Source organism: Fundulus heteroclitus, chromosome 5, assembly GCF_011125445.2.
Source record: "Fundulus heteroclitus isolate FHET01 chromosome 5, MU-UCD_Fhet_4.1, whole genome shotgun sequence".
Taxonomy (NCBI): domain Eukaryota; kingdom Metazoa; phylum Chordata; class Actinopteri; order Cyprinodontiformes; family Fundulidae; genus Fundulus; species Fundulus heteroclitus.
This window is the reverse complement of record NC_046365.1, coordinates 40025421-40044057: the sequence shown is the minus strand read 5'-3', so window position 1 is coordinate 40044057 and position 18637 is coordinate 40025421. Positions and strand designations below refer to the sequence as shown.

Genomic DNA, 18637 nt, shown 5'->3' with positions numbered 1-18637 from the left:
AAACTTTGTCATTTTGTATGCACAGAGTGCGTACAGAACAAAATTTCGTTTGCATACAGCTTGAGAATTGCAGTGGATTTCAGAATAAAGTAACTTTGCAGGATAAAAAAGTAACTTTGCAGGACAGTTCCAGGATAAAGTGCACAGTGATTTCACAGTACAGCAATTGAGAAGTAAACAATGCAGGACACACATGATACAGAGTATTTACTGATTAAGTTTAGCAGCTGGATAAAGGCGAATCAATAAGGATATTAAGATAACGTGAGCGTACTTTAACTTGCTGTCCTGCCAGCCTCCATCTAAGTTTTCCACCTTTTGCGCTGGTTTACACTTGAAAGGAAGACAACGATGTGTTGTAGCTACCACTTTATTACTGGATGATGACACAAAATACTCTTATTTACATCTAGATTTCCAAAAACACATGAAGACACTTGAACATGGTGGTAAATAAAGCACTTGCTTGGCTAAGCTAACTTTGGCAAATTTCCAGTTTTCCGTTTGTGCATCTGAAAGGACGACCTGTTAAATGTGCTTCACAGAGCGTAAAAACCGCTATTTTCAGACGTTTTACAGAATCTGTACTTCAAGTCCAGGGAGGTTCGGTACTTCCAGAGTTTAAAAATGAAATGATGGGACTACAAAACACAATAAGATCAAGGGGAGAAGGGGGGAAAAGGAATAAAATGGTCCAGACCCTGTTTCTCATTAACATTCACAATCGCAGCTTAATCTACACTGACATGAATTAAATACATCCGACAGCAGGCAGCACGACGTGTCCGAGTACAAAAATAAAACTATGCAGCAAGACATAATTGGGGAAGTGAAACCTTGGAGCAGCAACACTAAAGTTCAGTAAACCGGAAACCGTTTCCAGTACAGCAGCGGGTCTCTTCCTTCGGGTCGGCAGGAAGTTCAGGTGGAGTCCTGAGCCTTCAGAGGACTGCAGGCAGAAACAGGAAAAATTATTAAAATGATTAAATCCAGACAAAGTATCAGAAGATTGAGTCTGAAACACAAGATTTTAGATTACAGGACCCAGAATGCACCAGAATATGTTTAAAACAGCCATGATTGGCAGATTTAATGATTCCTCCCAGCAGCTTTCAGACTTTATAATAGGGCTGGTAGATAATTATAATATCAATATATTTAGGCTGAATGCCAATATACGATATTCATCTTTATGTTTTTCTTTCCATGAAATAATTATAATAAAAAGGCACCTCTGAATCAAAGCTTTATCCCAAATGACTCAAAGACATTTTTTAACAAAACAGCTGAAAAATAATCTTCTGGAATCCAAAAGTGGAATTATAATAACAAACCATCTCGATATAAACGACAGTCTCATTAAATCTCAATATATTGCCCAGCCCTGTTTTATAACCACATCTGCTCCCAACAAAGTTTTTCCCATCTCTGCTGTTTTTTGATCTTTGTATCAAAATAGATGTTCATACAAATTTATACAAACAAGGGCTGCAAGTGCATTAAAATCACCTTCCTCAGTTCCACTGGTTTAATTTCAGTACACCACTTTTTACAACCACTTTACTTTCTTTGCTTATGTAGTAAATGAGCAGCAGGTACACCTGAGTTATGTTTTCAAAAAAGGTGAGATATTTCCATGTTCCCATGCTGGGAAAAAGGATCTATTTCTATCACTCTGCTTAGTTTTCCTACTGTTCTCCAATTTACATTGTTATTTACAACTTTTAACTTTTTGTTCTCCGTAATTTTTCTCTTCATAGAAGGTACACCTGGTCTGGCGTCCTGTTAGCTGTGACATCATCCAGGGGAGGCAGATCATCCACTATTACCATCTAACATAGAAAGTACTCCTGGGTCAATGTGAGCTTCTGTGCTTTCTGTGTCTCTGCTCTGTCTTCTCTAAGCCCCAGTGGGTGGAGGCAGATGAGCGTTCACACTGAGCCTGGTTCTGGTTCTGCTGGAGGTTCTCCTCCCTGTTAAAGGGGAGTTTTCCTCTCCACTGTCGCTTCATGCATGCTCAGTATGAGGGATTGCTGCAAAGCCATCAACAATGCAGACGACTGTCCACTGTGGCTCTACGCTCTTTCAGGAGGAGTGAATGCTGCTTGGAGAGACTTGATGCAACCTGCTGGGTTTCCTTAGAGAGGAAACTTTCTCACCAACCTGGAGGATCTGATGGAGTCTGACTTTAGAAAGAGCCTTGAGATGACGTGTTTTGATAATTGGCGCTATATAAATAAAATTGAATTCAATGTTGCATCAGTGAGTTTAATCAGTCTGAGCTGTTATCTCACAGCTCCCTGTACCCAGAATTTAAACCCAAAACGCGTTAAATCCGGATCAGCTGGTGTCTCTTTCCAAGGAAACTTTATCAAACAGCTCGATAAAGTTTCCCCTCAGTCCAAACTGAACAAACCTGTGATTCTCTCCTGCCGAGGCATCTTCAAGCTTCTCTTTCTCCGTCTCCTGCTTCTTCTCTCCGGGGCTGACGTCTCCGTTGGTCACCTTGTCTGCAGGGTAGGAACAGGGAGCGACACGGTGGATCAGCGTGAACGTCATCGCACCATCAGAGCTCTGCAGGAGCATGTGATGACACATGCAGCTCTGCAGATGTTGGTACAAAAAAAAAAAAAAAAAAATCCGTAGATTTTCCATCGATTTGCTGCGCTTTATAAAAAAAGAAATAAGAAAGACAATCTACTACAGATACAGCAGATCTGGCATCCATGAGTCAGGATGTGGCCGTGACATTTGATAACAGCTTGCTCCTCCTGAGAAGGTCAACCACAGAGATCCCATGACACCCCGCTGGAAAGGAGAGGAGGCCGACTGCGTGCAGCGCCTCGCCGTCTGCCGATTGGCTGGTTTCTAGATGTGACTTCCTGGTCATAATGGATTTAATAAAAAAGAAGAAGGTTTGTGGTAGAACATTACAACCCAGTGGAACCCATCGCCGCATGTGTTACTATGAAACAACTCGCTTCTGTTTGTGAGCCAAGATGACCAACACAGCCGCCTCGTTAGCACATTTTATTTAGAACCGCTGGTCGGCACGCCGCCGTTGTTAAAGTTTTAGTTTATAGTCCAACTTGTCTTATATCTGGACTATTCCACTGCAACGTTCTGTTCAACACTTTGCTTTAAAAATACACGGGCCTTGCCTTCACAGAGCGCTTCATCCAGGTATATTTATAAGAAATTAAGTGGGAGGAAAAAGTCTGGTAGGAAAAGGAGAACCATCAACAGGAAGAACTGCAGCCTTGAGAGGATTTTTCAAGAAGAATCCATTCAACAATTTGAGGGAGCCAGTGGCACCAGAAGCTGGTTCAATGTTAACGCCAGAAAACTGGTTGGACCAGAACCCCATGGAGAATCTTTGGCCAAGAGGCAGATGAGAGGCACCAGAACCCAGAATGCAGATGACGTGAACAACCTGGGCCTCCTCAGCAGAACCAGAGGCTGGTCGTCTCCATGCAGCGCCGCATTGATGCAGGAAATTGTGCAAAAGGAGCCCAGACCAAGAACTGGGTCCACAGAAATAAACGTATTTGTCAGAAGCCTGACATTCCTGTTTAAAATATCCTCTCCTATGGACCTTAGGGAACATTTTAATGTTCTGAGACACTGAATTTAGTGTTTTCCATTCTCTATAAGTCAGAATCATCAGAATTACAAGAAATATAACCTTGAAATATTTCACTCTGGCTCTCATTTCAGAACCTGAAAGGCAAATGCATAGAGATTCAGCAGAGTGTTGAACTTGTTCTCAACCTTCACATTTCAGCTGCAGAGTGTTTCTTCTGAACCGAGGAGCTGATGGACGGACTCGTACCTGGATTGCTGTCTTTGACGTGCTCGGCTCTCTTCAGCGCTCCCTTCTTGGCTTCTTCATGCTGCCGCTGCTCGGCCAAGGACTTGTTCAGCACCTGGCTGAGCACGCAGTCGCCTTCCCCCACCAGGAACATGGTCTTAAACTTGTTGTACAACATGGTGGCCTTGTCCATGATGTCCTGGCTGGCCTTGAACCTCCGGATCTGCAGCGCGGGCGAGAGGAGCACGCGTCACCACCCCGGCCGGCCGGCCTCCATGGCTGAAAGCGGTTTTAGCTCGGCAGGTTTACCTTTTTGAGCGTGGCGATGAGTTCGCTGTGTCTCTGCAGGTGCTGCGTCGTCACCTGAAGAGAGCCGATCTCATCCAAGGCGTCCAAGCACTTCTTCACATCCTGGGGAGGCGAGGAGGAGACAAACGTTCAAACGTGTTCATGACACCCAAAACACGGGGAAATGTAACTTTATGATGTAGGGATGGGCGTTTATCGTATCATTACATTCACAACTATCACTATAAATACTGCAAAATATCATAGTCCATCCATATCACCCATCTCTATTATGCGGTAGCAAAAGCAGATACGAGTCCCTCTCTGCACGCTTATTGGGGAAGACGTCTTAACAAATCAGTGGAATAAATACACATTTTACTGCCGTAACATAATGTCACACTGAAAATAACCCAAAACCTTTTATTTGAGAACATTATCTTTCAATAAAAATCACCCGTGCCCGAATTAACGGAGATCTGGTTTGTTTACTGGACTACCAGCACCGCACAGCCTCTTACAATAATAAAAAATATGAAATATTTTACCATTTTATCAGCCAATCACTGTGCTGCTGGTACGCATTCATTTCCTCACTTAGAGGAACTATAAAGCACACTGCAAAAAGACAACAAAAAGTAAGTGAAATGTTCTTGAAATGAGGGTGTTTGTCTATGATTTGAGCAGGTAAATAAGACTATCTGCCAGTGGAATTAGTATTTTGACCCCTAAAATAAGATAATTAGATATACTTCACTTGGAATAAGATGAAGGAGAGGACTTGTTCCTATATTAAGTGCAAAAATCTTATTCTATTGGCAGACCATCTTATTTTCCTGCTCAAATGAAGGACAGATACACTAATTTCAAGAAAATTTGACTTACTTTTAGTTCCTTTTTGCAGCGCATATTCTCTATCCTATTGTATGTTGAACTGATTACACCCAGCAGACTATAAGCAACACAAAGCTTTATGCCTCCTTATGTAGCGGCAGAACTTTCACAATAAAAGCCTCATTCAGGTATAAATCTGAACCAAAGGTACCGGGTTGTCGATTTTCAGTGAGACTTTGATCTCACTGTGGAGTTTCTGGAGCTTCAGGTCGATGGACATTTCTGGAAAACACAAAAAAAAAATTACGTTTTTAATTAAACATTTAGAAAAACCTAAAGCTGCCCTGCATAAAATAAACCACAAACCAGCCAATAATTCAAACTACGGCCCATATTTACCTTTTTTCTTGGGTCCCACCTCAGTTTTCTTCACATCCTCTTTGTCGGGCCTAAAAGACAGAAACCCGGCGTCAGAATCTCCTCGACCCGGCCGGAGATTTAACAGAACCAAACCTGGTTTCTGCTGCAGGGACCATGAATCCCTGCAGCAGGGCATCATGGTCCGTCTCTCATGGCTGCAGGCTTCCAGTAAAATCTGAACCTCGGCCCAAACTCACTCCCTCGATTCGTCTGCTTTCCAGCGCCGCGCGTCTTTGTCCGGTTCCGAGTTCTGCTGCTTCTTCCTGCCTTTGCTTTTCTGAGACTAACAGAAAGGAGGGTCGTTAAAGAGGATCCCTCGTTAACTCTGCTGGACCGGTACCAGCTGGACGGGAGCGTGGCGCCTTGCCTCATCATCGTCGGAGCCGGAGGAGCCGTCGTCCTTCGCCTGCTTCTTCTTCGTGGCTTCGGACTCTTTCAGCTCGGCCTCCTTCCCCTTGCTGCCCTCCCTCCTCTTCCTCTTTTCCTCCTCTCCGCTCTGCTGCTTGTCGTCCGCTGACCTCTTTCGCTTCCTGTCTGACTCGTTCGTCTCCCTGATAAAAAAAAAGGTAGAAACAGAAAGCGTTGCAGTCAAGAAGGGTTCTGTCTTCTTCCTGGGCGTCCTTCAGCAGCCGCTTCGGGTCGTTTACATTTCGCTTCCGGAGCCGTGCTGGTCCTGCTGGAGCAGAAGCAGCTTCTCCGTTTTGGGCTTCCTGCCTCTGCGTTTAGGACCCTCTCCACCTGGTTGCGTGGACGGAGAAACACATAAAAAAGGTAGAAAATTCATCTGGTGCAACAGAAGAAGTTATGGATCATGTTCCACGTGGAGTTAGAACCGCATTTGTAAAATTATTCAGAAATAAGGGTTCCCAGGATGTTGGATTCCCTCTCCCAGGCTGCCATATTTTTCCTGATTCGTTTTGTTGTAATAAGTATGATTTTCCAGTCATGGTATAAATTAGGGCTGGACGATAATTCGGTAACAATATCAATAATAATAATATCAATAATAGTTCAATAGAATAACAGTTTTCCTTCCTTTTGCAGTCTAGCCCATCAAATATTAATCACTATTAATATTACAGTTGTCACATCCAATCACAACGCAGACCCAGGAACGCTCTGTCACCAAGCCTCGCCCCCTTCACAGAGTTCAACACGTTTTTTTTTTTTTAAAACTTGCAGATTTGGTAAAAAGTTGGTTGAATAAAGGGTTGAGTTTGAATTCTGTGTTTGTGTGTTCTGTACCTCCAAACAGGTTGCTAAGCAACAGCATAAAATGGCCAGAGCTGCACTTAAAATATATGTTTGGAATTTGTTGATAATTATCAATATCGATCAATATGATTTCTATTTTATCGATATGCTTTTCTTCCTATATCGTCCAGCCCTAGAATAAAGTTTAAGTTGTAAAGTGAAATTTTTTGCAAACTTTACAGCTTCACCTTTTACGGTGCAAATATATCCGTTTTTAAACGATTCTGCTGAACGTTCAGATGCTTTTTAATGGATTGCTAATGAAAAAGGCCATTTTGCCAGGATTTTTGCCTAAAATGATCATCTAACTAAACTTCATCACCATCACTTCAGCTGAATCTGATCTGGAGACGGACCTTCTGATAACACATCAGTGAGACGGGTTAAAAAAACCCAGATCGTGCAGCGGCTCAGAGATACAAACACTGCAAAAACGGAACTTAAAATAAGTAAAATGTTCTTAAAATTAGTGTATTTGTCATTGATTTGAGCAGGTAAATAAGATAATTTGCCAATGAAATAAGATTTTTGCACTTAAAATAGGAAGAACTCATCTCCATCTTATTTCAAGTGCAGGATGTCTAATTATCTTATTTTAGGGGTCAAAATACTCATTCCGTTGGCAAATAATCTTATTTACCTGCTCAAATCAATGACAAATACACTAACTTTAAGAACATTTTACTTATTTTTAGATCCGTTTTTGCAGTGAACTCTGAAACGTTGAACCTGCGGTCAGAAAAACTTCAACGATCTGAAGCCCGCTACAGAACCTGTGGTCTGTGACGAAACGCAGCTGGAGAAACAGAACCCAACAAACTGGGATCAACCTGAGGAAGGCAACGACGGGCCGCCGTCAGCCCGGGATTCGGCCCAGAAATTGATCTCCGGCATCTCAGAGAGAATTACAGAAGTTATGCAGAAACAAACCCCGTCAGGACTGACTCTGCATATACTAAAATATCAGATGTCTCCATTTCTGGATCATTGCGAGTGAAATCCTACCTGATGGACTCACAGGACTCCCAGGATCCTCGTCTTTTTCATTCTCCTGCTCACTCTGAGAAACAGATAAATTACAACAAAAGGGTTAAAATCCTTTTAGATTTCTGAAACTCATTCAGGTACTAACTACCACCAACCTTTTTCTTCCTGCCTCTCTTGGGTTTTGAGATATCAGCCGGGTCTTTCTGAGCAGAAACCTGAAAAAAGGACCATAAAGCAGGATTTTATTTCAGTGGATCTCAAACACAAAGCCTCCTTGAACTTCCACTGGACGTTAAAAGCTGCTGAAGTAAGAAAATAAGCTGAATCCAGATCAAATAGACATAATAGAGCCACAGCTCCCTCTAGTGTTCAGCTGTAGTCTTACACTACATCCAATGTTTAATGAGTCAACATTACTCATAACATTAGAATTGATTTCATACTTACCTTCTTTAGGATATTTATTTTTATTGAATGCAATTGCATAAAAAAAATGCTAAATTAAAATCTGATTTTGTTATTTTAGTGTGATAAATTTAGCACGGCTCATTTTGTTTGGTCCAACCCAGACAAAGACCGTCACAGGGATCAGAAGAGAAGCAAAATATGGTTAAAAAGATGAAGAAATAAATCATTTAAAATCAGTGGGATCATGCAGCAGATGGACAGAAAAGCAGGAAATGGACCAAAAACTTTTGTATTTTCATATAGTCGGAGTCAGAAATGCGTGTGAAGTCTGAATCAGTCGGATCTTAAACCACTTTTACTGTTCAGCGCCACTTTCTCCTCAACATTACTGAAAACACAAAAAGCTTTCTCTTAAGATTTCTGTTTGATTGTTATTCACCCCGTAAGAAAAAATGAATAAATAAAAACCTGAAACGGGCCCTCAAATCCAACCCAGCTCTCAGAATCGGTTCTGGCCACAGACAAGATTTCCGAGTCAGTCAGGAGTAAACCCTCGATTGAATAAACAACCAGCAGGTGTAGCATGCTTTTCCACCTAGAACAGGGATGAAATGGCCTGCGCCGCTTCACGGTACCCCGACATGCAAAAGTACGTACATCCTGGTTCTGAGGACCCTGCTCAGACATCAGAGACCCTTCCTCCTCCTCCTCCTCCTCCTCATCATCCTCCTCCTGCTCAGCCTCTTTTCCTGGAACCTGAATGCACCCAAGACACAGCATAGGACGCAGCGCGGTGGGGTCAACGAGTCTTCAAAGGGAGAGAAGTCAGCGAGTATTCTTCTGTCGCACGCCCTGCTCTTTTATTCTGCTACCACAGAACAACTCTACTGTAACAGGGAAACCGTGTCCTCCAGTTATGATGCACACACACATCACATCACAGGGAGCTTTGAGAGACAGAATAAAAGCAAACAAACAAACAAAAAGAAACAAAAAAAGAAGAATCTGGCAACAGAAGAGATTAACTGCAGTGAAAGCAAACTGTATGTATTTACATGGGAATGGGAGACGTGTAAACAAAGCCGACTGAAACTTACTTTGGATTTGATTCCTTTGTCGTCTGCGTCCTCTTCTCCGTCCGCACCGCTGTCCAGATCCTTTTCCATGAAGGAGCGAGGAGGAACGGGCTTCAGAGAAAAACAACGTTTGATTTGATTAATTGAGATTTCTGCACACTGGGAAGTGTGCACTGCGAACACGTGGATATAAGATGACGGGACGGATTCAGCAGGGAAACATCTGGTGATGCTGAACTAAATATTCCTACTGCAGGCTCACAATAAATCCTTTTCTCCCCCCCCCAACACTGACTCAGCAGGAAATTTAAATAAGCCTAATGTGGATAAATCAGATGTGACTCACCACAGATCAAGTAAAATAAAACAAAGTGTCTGTCAATCATCATACACACATTTGTTGTTTTAACTCTAATGTGCTTAATGGCAGAAGCTGATCCATCTGATCACTATGGGAGTCAATACATTGATCCACATCAATATATTGATAAAATGATTATCGATCCAATTATATAAGTGATCCATATCGCCATTTGTATCACTTTGAAATTCAAGCAAGAGACTATAGTGAACAGGTGATCAATAATAATAACTTATTATTACTACAATTATAATAAAAAAATATTATAATTGTAGTAATAATTATTACTACAATTATCATAATAATTTATTATTATGATAATTGTAGTAATAATAATACATTATTATTACTACAATTATCAAAATAATTTATTATTATTATTATTATTATTATTATTATTATTATTATATTATTATTATTATGTAATAATAATAAATCATTATTTGTAGAATGCTTTTTTTTATTTAAATGCCTGATACCTGAGAAATAAAATGGTCAAATAATTTTTTTAAGAGACCATAGTGAACAGGTGATCAATAATAATAATAAAAACAAACATAATATTAATAAACATAGTAATAATAATAAGATAATAATAATAACAAACATAAAAATAATAATAATAATTATTATTATTATTATGCTGTTTGTGATTTAAATGCCTGATAAGCTGAAAAATAAAAATGGTCAAATCATATTTGGGGTTTTTGTCAGTTAATAATGATGTAAATGATAGTGTTAGATTGGCGGATGATTTCACATTGATCGGAAACCTTAACAGACTTTGCGACTAGCAAATATCGTATTGTCATCCAAACAAATCGATATGATATTGTTTTATAATAAAGCTGCAGACTTACAGCCCCGCTGATCACACGGTTATTTTAAACCGTTCATCTTCTCATTTATTTTTTAAAGTGAGAAAATGATCTTCTTCCACTACTGCTTCAAGTTGTGGTGTTCCTCAAGGATCTTGAGACCCGTTTTATTTACATAAATTGAGGCTGTGCAATGTATCTCAAATATATAATCATGAAAATATCAGGGTGTGCAATATTCATATCGCAGCGGGCTGTTTGAAGAGTCATTGTTGGCCAATATCTTCCAAATATTATGAATTTGTGTATTTTTCTAGCTAATGCAATATTTAGCCAGGTGCACATTTTAGGTAAAAAGAAAAATCCCGTCAAATTAACCAGAAAAGCCACGCCCTGACCCACGGAGGAAGTACTTCCTGTTTTGTCTCTTTATTTTTTTTCTTCCTTAATAACAATGTACTACAAATATACGATAATGTGGAAAACAACGACTTAATTGTTGTGTTCTGCTTAGAAATCCTGCTTTTTGTCACTAAATGACATCCAGTGACGCTGAACAACGCGCTACCTTGGGTGCAGTCAGCTCAACCTTTGGGTTGTTTTCGATCTCCCACAATCCTTCGTTGAAGCCTTTCCTCTTGTTGGGTTTTGCGTACTTGTCTTTGTTTGGTTGGTACGGAAAAATGTCTTTCGGACCAAGAAACGCTCTGCAGGTAGGAAAATAACGTCAGTCATGGATGTGAACACGATACCCTGTAAGCCATAAAACATGCAGCAGGTCAGTGTGAGGCTAGACTGGGCCAGACCCTCATCAAACATTCATGTATTAAACAGCTTAACAGCCATTAGTAGTTAAAAAACACACATGAAGCAGATTTTCATTCTGTGTATTGAACTTACTGCATGAAACTAGAATTTGACACATTTGTGTCGCTTCAGATAAACTGTCTTCTCTTTCCTTTGGCTTTAAAAATCATAATACGGCTGGAATGCATGACGTGTTCTTATTTCTATTTGCTCTATGCCAGACGTTTCTTACGTTTCATGGGTGCCAAAGAAAAAGATGGGATACTTGATGTTGGATGGTTTCACGGCACCATCTGGTACTTCATCAATCTGAAAACAAAGGCATAAAAGTTAGACGTGTATTGATGCGCTAAAGGTGGTCGGCGTGCTGCGTGCGTGCGCTTCGTGTCTGCAAAGATCCGGGCGTACTCTTGCAGGCCAGTGAGGATAACCCTTCATTTTGGCAAAGATCAGGTCTCCTGGCTTCCAGTCTCGCGCCATGCTGGATGTAAAACCAAGCTGGGGGAAAAAAACAAAAAAAACAGATAACAATTTTATGAACATTCACAGAAACTTCACTGACATCAGAGCAGCATCATTTGAAGGCCAGGCTTTAGTCCAACATGTCAGAGACGGTTATTAATTAAAAACTATATCACCAATGTACAGCAACTTAAACGAATCTCTAAAAACCCGTCAAACTAGGGCTGAGTATAATCATTCTTTTGATCCATTGTATATATAAAGATTCACTGTATATAACTGTATGCACCTTTCCTACTCTGCACCTTCTTGTATGAGCCGATGTGGCAAGTGAATTTCTCCAGTGTGAGATCAATAAAGACTATCTTATCTTATCTAGGATGAGCCGATTCGATACGACTCTCCATACATAGCTCAGCTCGATTTGACTCCAACATCAATATTTATTACTTTCAAATGAATGCTTTAAAGTCGCTCAATCAACAAAACTAGCCAAATATTAACTTATATTTATGTTCAATTTGTTGAACACTGATATATTAACAGGAAAACAAAGTGCATTTGGTTCAATGCATTTAACGTATCACAGAAACCAAAAATATGACCAAACGTCTGATTTTAGGGATGAAGGCGCTTCTAAAATCCTGTCAGCCGTTTTGCAAATTCGTCTCACTTGCTCTTCCTCTCTGTGAACAGTAATGACGCGCTGTAATAACGCCCCCTAGGGGTTGGGAGGTATATCGATACTGAAAGCCAGAACATCGATATTAAATCGTTTTTAAAAACATCGATTTTTATGCACAGCCCTAATTCTAACCATTCCACCTTTAATGTGTTTTAAAGTGATTTAATGGGGTCAACGTATAATTGTGAAGTGTTGTAAAATAATGTTTTTCCCTCTACAAATTGGAGACAGTGTGACTTTAAGGCCACCTCTGATGCTCTCCTTGCAGGGCGTGTCCAGGTAGGTGCACAGCCGCCTCTTTTTAGGTTTGTATGTTGGGCTTTTTCTTTCAACAAGAGGATTTCTTCTTGCCGCCTGTTCATACAGGCCAGAGGAGTGTGGAGGGCTAGTTGTCATGTCCACACATTGTCCCACCTGAGCCGTGAATCGCCACAGCTCCTCCAGAGTTACCACAACTCTTCCTTTAATCACTGCTCTTCTTACCCAGTTAGGTTTGGTGCCATGTCTAAATTATCTCCCCCCCCCCTTTTTTTTTAAAGAAAATAAATTGAAAAGCGTTCTCTCAGATGTCCAAAGCTTGGAATATTGTTTTAGAACCGAACCCTGCTTCAAATCCCCCCCACCCCACACTTTCTACTGGGCCGGTCTGCTGGGCTCCATGATGCTGCTGTTTTCTAAAAAAAAAAAAAAAAAAACTCCCTGCAGCCGTCAGAGAAAAGCTGCTTTTAATATCCAATTAATTAATTAAATGAATTAATTAATTTCATTAATTAATTACACACAGGTGGATTCTGGTCTCTGTACGCAATTCATTTTATTAAAAGGAGAATCAGCGATAATGAGGCTGCTTACAAAACGACTACAGAGGAAAAATAAAGAGATAAACGTATAAATTTGACGGTTGTAACGTCATAAAATGTGAAAAAGTTTAAGTGGTTGGAAAACTTTCCATAGACAGAGTTTGCACGGCCGATGTGATTACAAGCAAATGTAAGCTGTAGGATGATGGTCGGGATGTTAACTCACTTCAGCTAGCTTAAAGTTAGCAAACAAAGCTACATTCGGAGCTAACTCACCTGCGGCCTGCGTAGGCTCCTTATGAGAAGGGAGGCTGTTAGTAGCGGGGGAAATTAGGCTTGTATGAGATATTATTTCACCGGTAAACACAGCCGCTCCTTTTCCGCAGAGCCGACGCACGTTTTCCGCTCCCGCGCAGGACGTCGCCGGACCGAACCACCGCGCTGCGGAAACACGGGGGTGTCCGGTTAGCTAACACGACGATGCCGCTGCCAGGTTTTCATTAAATACTGCAACAATTCATCACTACACAGTCTTTTCAGAAACCCGAAAACATGACGTGTATTTTTTTTATGTTAGCGTTGGGGCCATGCTGCTACAAGACATAATTTAGTTGCGTGAATATGTGAGACTGCGCTGCCAAATCAAAGATTGTTTGGTACAGCGAGATGGATTGCGTGAGAAAGAGCTGAGCAACGTTAATCTAATAGACAAATAGCTCAGGTATGAATATTACGGGTTAAATAAAATTGAGATTAAAACAGGTAAGTGAAAAGGTAAAATGAAAGGACATCAAATGCAATATTTGGTTGCAAAATGGATTTAAAATGACTGTCGTAAAAAGCCTCCTTTTTTAGTACATGGAAAACGAAGCAGAGTGGGTCCTCTGACACGTTTCAACTATCCTTTGCCCATCTTTGGCAGTGATGTTGATCATGAGCAACGCTTCTCCTTCGGTTCGGAGCGTCACCAGAACAATCTAAACCGAAATGTTTAACACGTTTGGTAAATTATCTGGTTTATAAATTATAAACCAGAATCAGCTTTAATAACCAAGTTTGTGAAACAAGCAACGAATCTGACTTCAGTCCCGCTTTGCTCTCAGTGAAGATATACCAGTTATAAATATGTGAAAATGGAATATCTAAATATGTTTTATTATGTAAATATGCATATTTTTTTAAAGAAACGTTAATATCAAACAATCACACAAATTAATATTAATATAACTTGTAACAACAACAACAACAACAATAATATTATTAATAATAATAACACAGAATATTATAACAAAATAGTATCTGTATAACATTTTAAATCTTGTACAGATGCTGAGGACTAACACGAAGTGTTTGGTACACATCAACAGTTGCGCCGTACTTTTCTGTTCTAATAAGTACTTAATTTCTGCTGTGCAACTTATTTCTAAATGTAGTTTATTTTTCTTTATTTTTCATAATCTATTTTTGCATTTTGAGGGTATTCTCTATGAATACTTTTCCATGGATGTTTTTACTCTATGTCTGTGTGAATTATGAGCCAATGTCTTACCAGAAAATGTCAATATGGTTACATAATGACAATAAAGACTGCTGATTATTCTTGATTCTTTAAATTAATTAGGCCTTTATGGCTCTGTTAGGCACACTGAAAACCATCAGAAGCAAAGATGGACAAAGCAAAAGCGACACCTGTTTGGATCAGTTTGCAAATTGCAACAATAGTGAAAAGAGGACACAACGGACTCAGAGACTAATTTAATATAAATATCTAGCTTTCATTCTACAACCTTCGCTACACAGTTTAAGATCTAGACAACGTTTTAAATTATTTACATATTCATTTTTTTTTTTTTACCTCCAGATAAATCTGAGATCTTGTGTATTTCTTGTGGCATTATTTAGATTCTGATGATGTGAAAGATATGCAGTGACCTCTGGTGGAAAAAAGGTAGTATAACACTTTGAATGTCTGAATACATCTGACAGATTTTTATCCATAAAGTGCAATAAACTAGGAAAACGTACATAGCGGCATAGTGCTTTTTTTGTAAATAAATAAATTAATAAAATAAAAAATTTTGTTTTCTTTCACAATGAATTCACTGCACATTTCTTTCATTCCGGTCAAAAAAATTGGCCTATTGTCCACTCTTCAGTTGCTTGTTTAATCATTAAGGCTCTGAGGAACTTCCTGCTATCACAACAATCATATAGATAAATGAAAGTGACCTTGATGTAAGCGTCCACAAAGTGTAGGAGTGTTACAAAGACAATGGACGCTGATAGCTGAAGGACAGGCACATCATCCACTGGGTCCCAGAGAGGGGGGGGGGTGAGGGAGAAGAAAGGCCATGCGGGGCCAAAGGAGGCTGGATGAGACAAAAGAAAGAGAGGTAGGTGGAACTCAGGTTGGTATCCAGGAATAACCACAGGAGCAACCGGGCCCCCTACCCAGCCTGTGAGGTGAGAGACCTCAGCTTTGGACGGTAGCCAGCTTAGAGGGGTTTCTGCTCTGACACACTACCACGGCAGAGGCCATGGATGGAGGTGTGGAGAGATGACAGGAACGCGTATCCTTCACCTCGACTGGCGAGGTTATGCCAGAACATCCCAGCCCACTCTGTCTCCAAGGGCCACAAAAGTCCTGTTATCCCCTCTCACTCATTTGTTAAGCTGCCTCCCTTCTTTTCAGAGTCCTCGCTCACGCTGGGAGGCTCTGCGCAGGAGTGGTGGTGTTTAAATCACCTCCCTGCTTCAGTGACGTCCTCTGACCACTGTGACAAGACAGCTGGATTTCATGAAGGCCCTCATTTGCTTTAAAGCCATACAGCAACATAAAGGTGAGCCTGTTAAAGTGCCCCGCTCATAAATTACCTGAGCTCTGGTGTTACGGCGCTGCAACATAAAAAGCTGTGAAATGTTGTTTGACTTCAGCAGCGGTGGTGCCAGCTGATCTAATTGCAGTTTTTCTTGGCTCTGCACTAAAGACCCCCCCCCCAAATTAGCATTTTCTCACATGGTTAGGGCCACTGGGGTATTTAACATTTTGTGGTTCCATAAGTGTCAAAAGCAGCATAAGTAGAGATTTTCTGCTTCATAACCACATTTTTACAAAAAAAAAAAAAAAACACAGGATGTTTCTTATTTCAGCTTCTCCATCTTTAAGATAAAAGATTGCCTTAATGATAGAGGAGTTAAAATAAACCAGTTAAAACATGTTCATTAGTGGCCTTGACTAGTTGGAAAACTTTGTACTTAGCATGCTGGTTTTAACGTAAGTAACTTGAATTGAGCATAGTTCCTCCTAATATCATTAAATGCTTTTTTATATAAGAGAGGAAATTAAAGAAGTAAACCCTTTGCTTCTTTTTGGAAAGAACAGTGGCGACATTCACCTTCAAAGGTAAAAGCTTGCTGACTGCTGTGTTTTCATGTGTGAGTGTGTGTGTGTACTTGTATTTGCAGGTGGGTGAGAACTTTCAAATATTACCACCAAAGTGAGGACTTTGATGTAAAGTGAGAACCTTTTTTTTTTGTCTTCACTTTTTTTTGGGAGGCCATGGGTTAGGTTTAGGTCTGTCGTGCTCCGGCCGGGTCAAGCTCCACAATTCCAATCGTAGCAAAAAGGAAATAGAATGCCAACAACATCCGGTTTGTCAAAGTTAAATAGTGTAAATAGATAATGTTAACCACAAAATGAAGACATTTAAAAAAATATTCACAATAAAGTTAAATGTTTTAATTAAATATCGGATGCAAAGCACTCCTCTTGCACCAAATAAGGAAGCAAATTTGTAATTTCAACATTCAGTCTAAAATATTGTAAACTTCTCTAAATAGATTTGCATTCTGTTTGTAATGACGATGATCATGTGAACTCATATCACTCACGCGTGCTCTCCTCAGTTTCCAAGGAACTTTGGATAGAGTAACTGCGGATGAAGTATAAATCTCATAAAGTTTAAATCTATTTTCGCTGAAACTTGTATGCAATGCATCGGATAATGAAAGCAGATGCAAGCATATTGGTAAATTGGTGCAAAATGAAACATGATTTTGGTGCTTATCAGAACAATACATGATACAGAAAATACAGTAATTTCACGTACAATATCCTTATTGGAAAAAATTTAATATCAAACTTATATGACTGGATAATCATCAGCGAAACTAAACTACTGGAAGAAACATAGAAAATGCTTGTGATGACACAAATGTAAGACATATACAGACTATAACCAAGTCGGAGGATAAAATTACAAGTTGCATGACCATTATATCTGCAGAAATAATGGTCAGAAATTATAATAGGGCATAAACTGTTCAAAGAATACTGCCATCCATCCATTTTCTGTACCCACTGATCCGTGCAGAGCTGCAGGGGGTTGTTGCTTATCTCCAGCAGTCAGTGGGTGAGAGGCAGGGTACACCCTGGACGCGTCGCCAGTCCATCACAGGGCAGAAAAAGGTCATGTTTAGTTAAATGAATATATCTGAATCTCCCTGTAAAATCACCCTGAAAAATAACCGATAGTTGAAAAACAATAATTTCTCAGCGAAAACACAAAAAGTCAAAATTTCAGGCTGATTTGATTTCTTCGATACTTTGGTAAAATGACCAGTTTTGGTTTGAACATTCTTTTTTTTTTTTTTTTCCTCCCAGTGTCCTGTCTAGCACTATGGCAATAGGAATTGATGTCTCAATGCCAGATAGAGCTCGACAGATTTTGCTTTTACAAGTGGAGCGAACAACTTTCGCCATAGTGCTCCACTTGATTTATGCTTGTAAATAGCTTTATTGTTATTCCTGCAGGGAGAATTTCAAATTATATGGACATTACAATGGGAGAGTAAAGGAAGAACAAGAAGTGAGAGAGAAACAAAAAAAAAGAGAAGAGGTGAAAGAAAAAAGAGATAAAAGGGAGAGAATGATAAAACCTTCTCCGTCTGCTCCATCACCTGGAAAGAGAGATGCAAAAAGAACAGCACAACCAACAGACATAAAGCAACAGATACAATCGAATAACACATAGATGCCATTGCTAAATCATATATATTATTATGTAAGCTGACATGTGTAATGTGATACTTGAAAAAAGAAAGTGAAAGAACATAAATAAATAAATAAATTATAAGCTTACTGTATATAAGTGAACATTTAATACCTGGTTTGAACATTCTTCATAGAGACGTTGGCTGAAGGGCACCTTCTCTGGACTTGAATGAGGGATGGTGTCCTTCAGCTCGGGTGTGTGTGTGTCGTCCACATGGATTGGCATCCTTCCCCTTTCAGCTGGCAACCCTTCAGCATGTTTTGGGGGAATGGACACGGATGCCACCGGAGGATGATGAAGTAGTCACAAGGCAGGTCAGTAGATTCATTAACAACAGAGCCACATCCCTGCAAAAATAAAATAAAAATGGTTCTGTTGGACGCCGACTTGGCTAAGAGAACCTAAGCGATGATCTTGTTGTACCAAATAAGCGGGAACGTAGGAAGTAAATGTCATCACGTTTAGGTGCTGAAACTGATGAGTTTGTTGCAGGGAAGTTGAGAAAAGGCGTATGTGTGTGTGTGATTTTTATAACACAGAGGAAGCTCCAAGAGGCGGGACAGAGGACAGGA

General features: G+C 40.0%; 1 protein-coding gene across 3 annotated transcripts; it reads right to left on the bottom strand.

Annotated features, from left to right (window-relative positions):
* Positions 1 to 354: 354 nt before the first annotated feature.
* psip1a (PC4 and SFRS1 interacting protein 1a) lies at positions 355 to 13574 on the bottom strand. Of its 3 annotated transcripts, none has more exons than XM_036137585.1 (17): positions 13288 to 13574; positions 11473 to 11562; positions 11297 to 11373; positions 10826 to 10964; positions 9100 to 9189; positions 8660 to 8758; positions 7750 to 7809; positions 7613 to 7667; positions 6001 to 6091; positions 5721 to 5904; positions 5551 to 5636; positions 5333 to 5382; positions 5145 to 5215; positions 4121 to 4222; positions 3833 to 4034; positions 2417 to 2510; positions 355 to 949 (listed from the first exon to the last, which is right to left on the bottom strand). In XM_036137585.1, the coding sequence occupies exons 2-17, from the start codon at positions 11542 to 11544 to the stop codon at positions 922 to 924; spliced, it is 1500 nt and encodes a 499-aa protein (XP_035993478.1). In that variant the 5' UTR covers positions 11545 to 11562; positions 13288 to 13574; the 3' UTR covers positions 355 to 921. The 3 variants fall into 3 exon arrangements, with proteins under 3 accessions (XP_035993478.1, XP_035993479.1, XP_035993480.1); XM_036137586.1 differs by having other exon boundaries at positions 5551 to 5630; positions 13288 to 13573; XM_036137587.1 differs by lacking the exon at positions 8660 to 8758 and having other exon boundaries at positions 13288 to 13573.
* Between the last annotated feature and the right edge of the window lie 5063 nt (positions 13575 to 18637).

What these genes read in the sequence shown, in the direction of transcription:
- psip1a (XM_036137585.1), bottom strand. Translation starts at nt 11,544, where the DNA reads ATGGCGCGAGACTGGAAGCCAGGAGACCTGATCTTTGCCAAAATGAAG. An exon ending in AAAGCAGACGAATCGAGGGA is followed by an intron (nt 5,383 to 5,550) that starts GTGAGTTTGGGC and finishes TCTGTCTTTTAG; the next exon opens with GCCCGACAAAGAGGATGTGA. An exon ending in CGTCAAAGACAGCAATCCAG is followed by an intron (nt 2,511 to 3,832) that starts GTACGAGTCCGT and finishes CCTACCCTGCAG; the next exon opens with ACAAGGTGACCAACGGAGAC.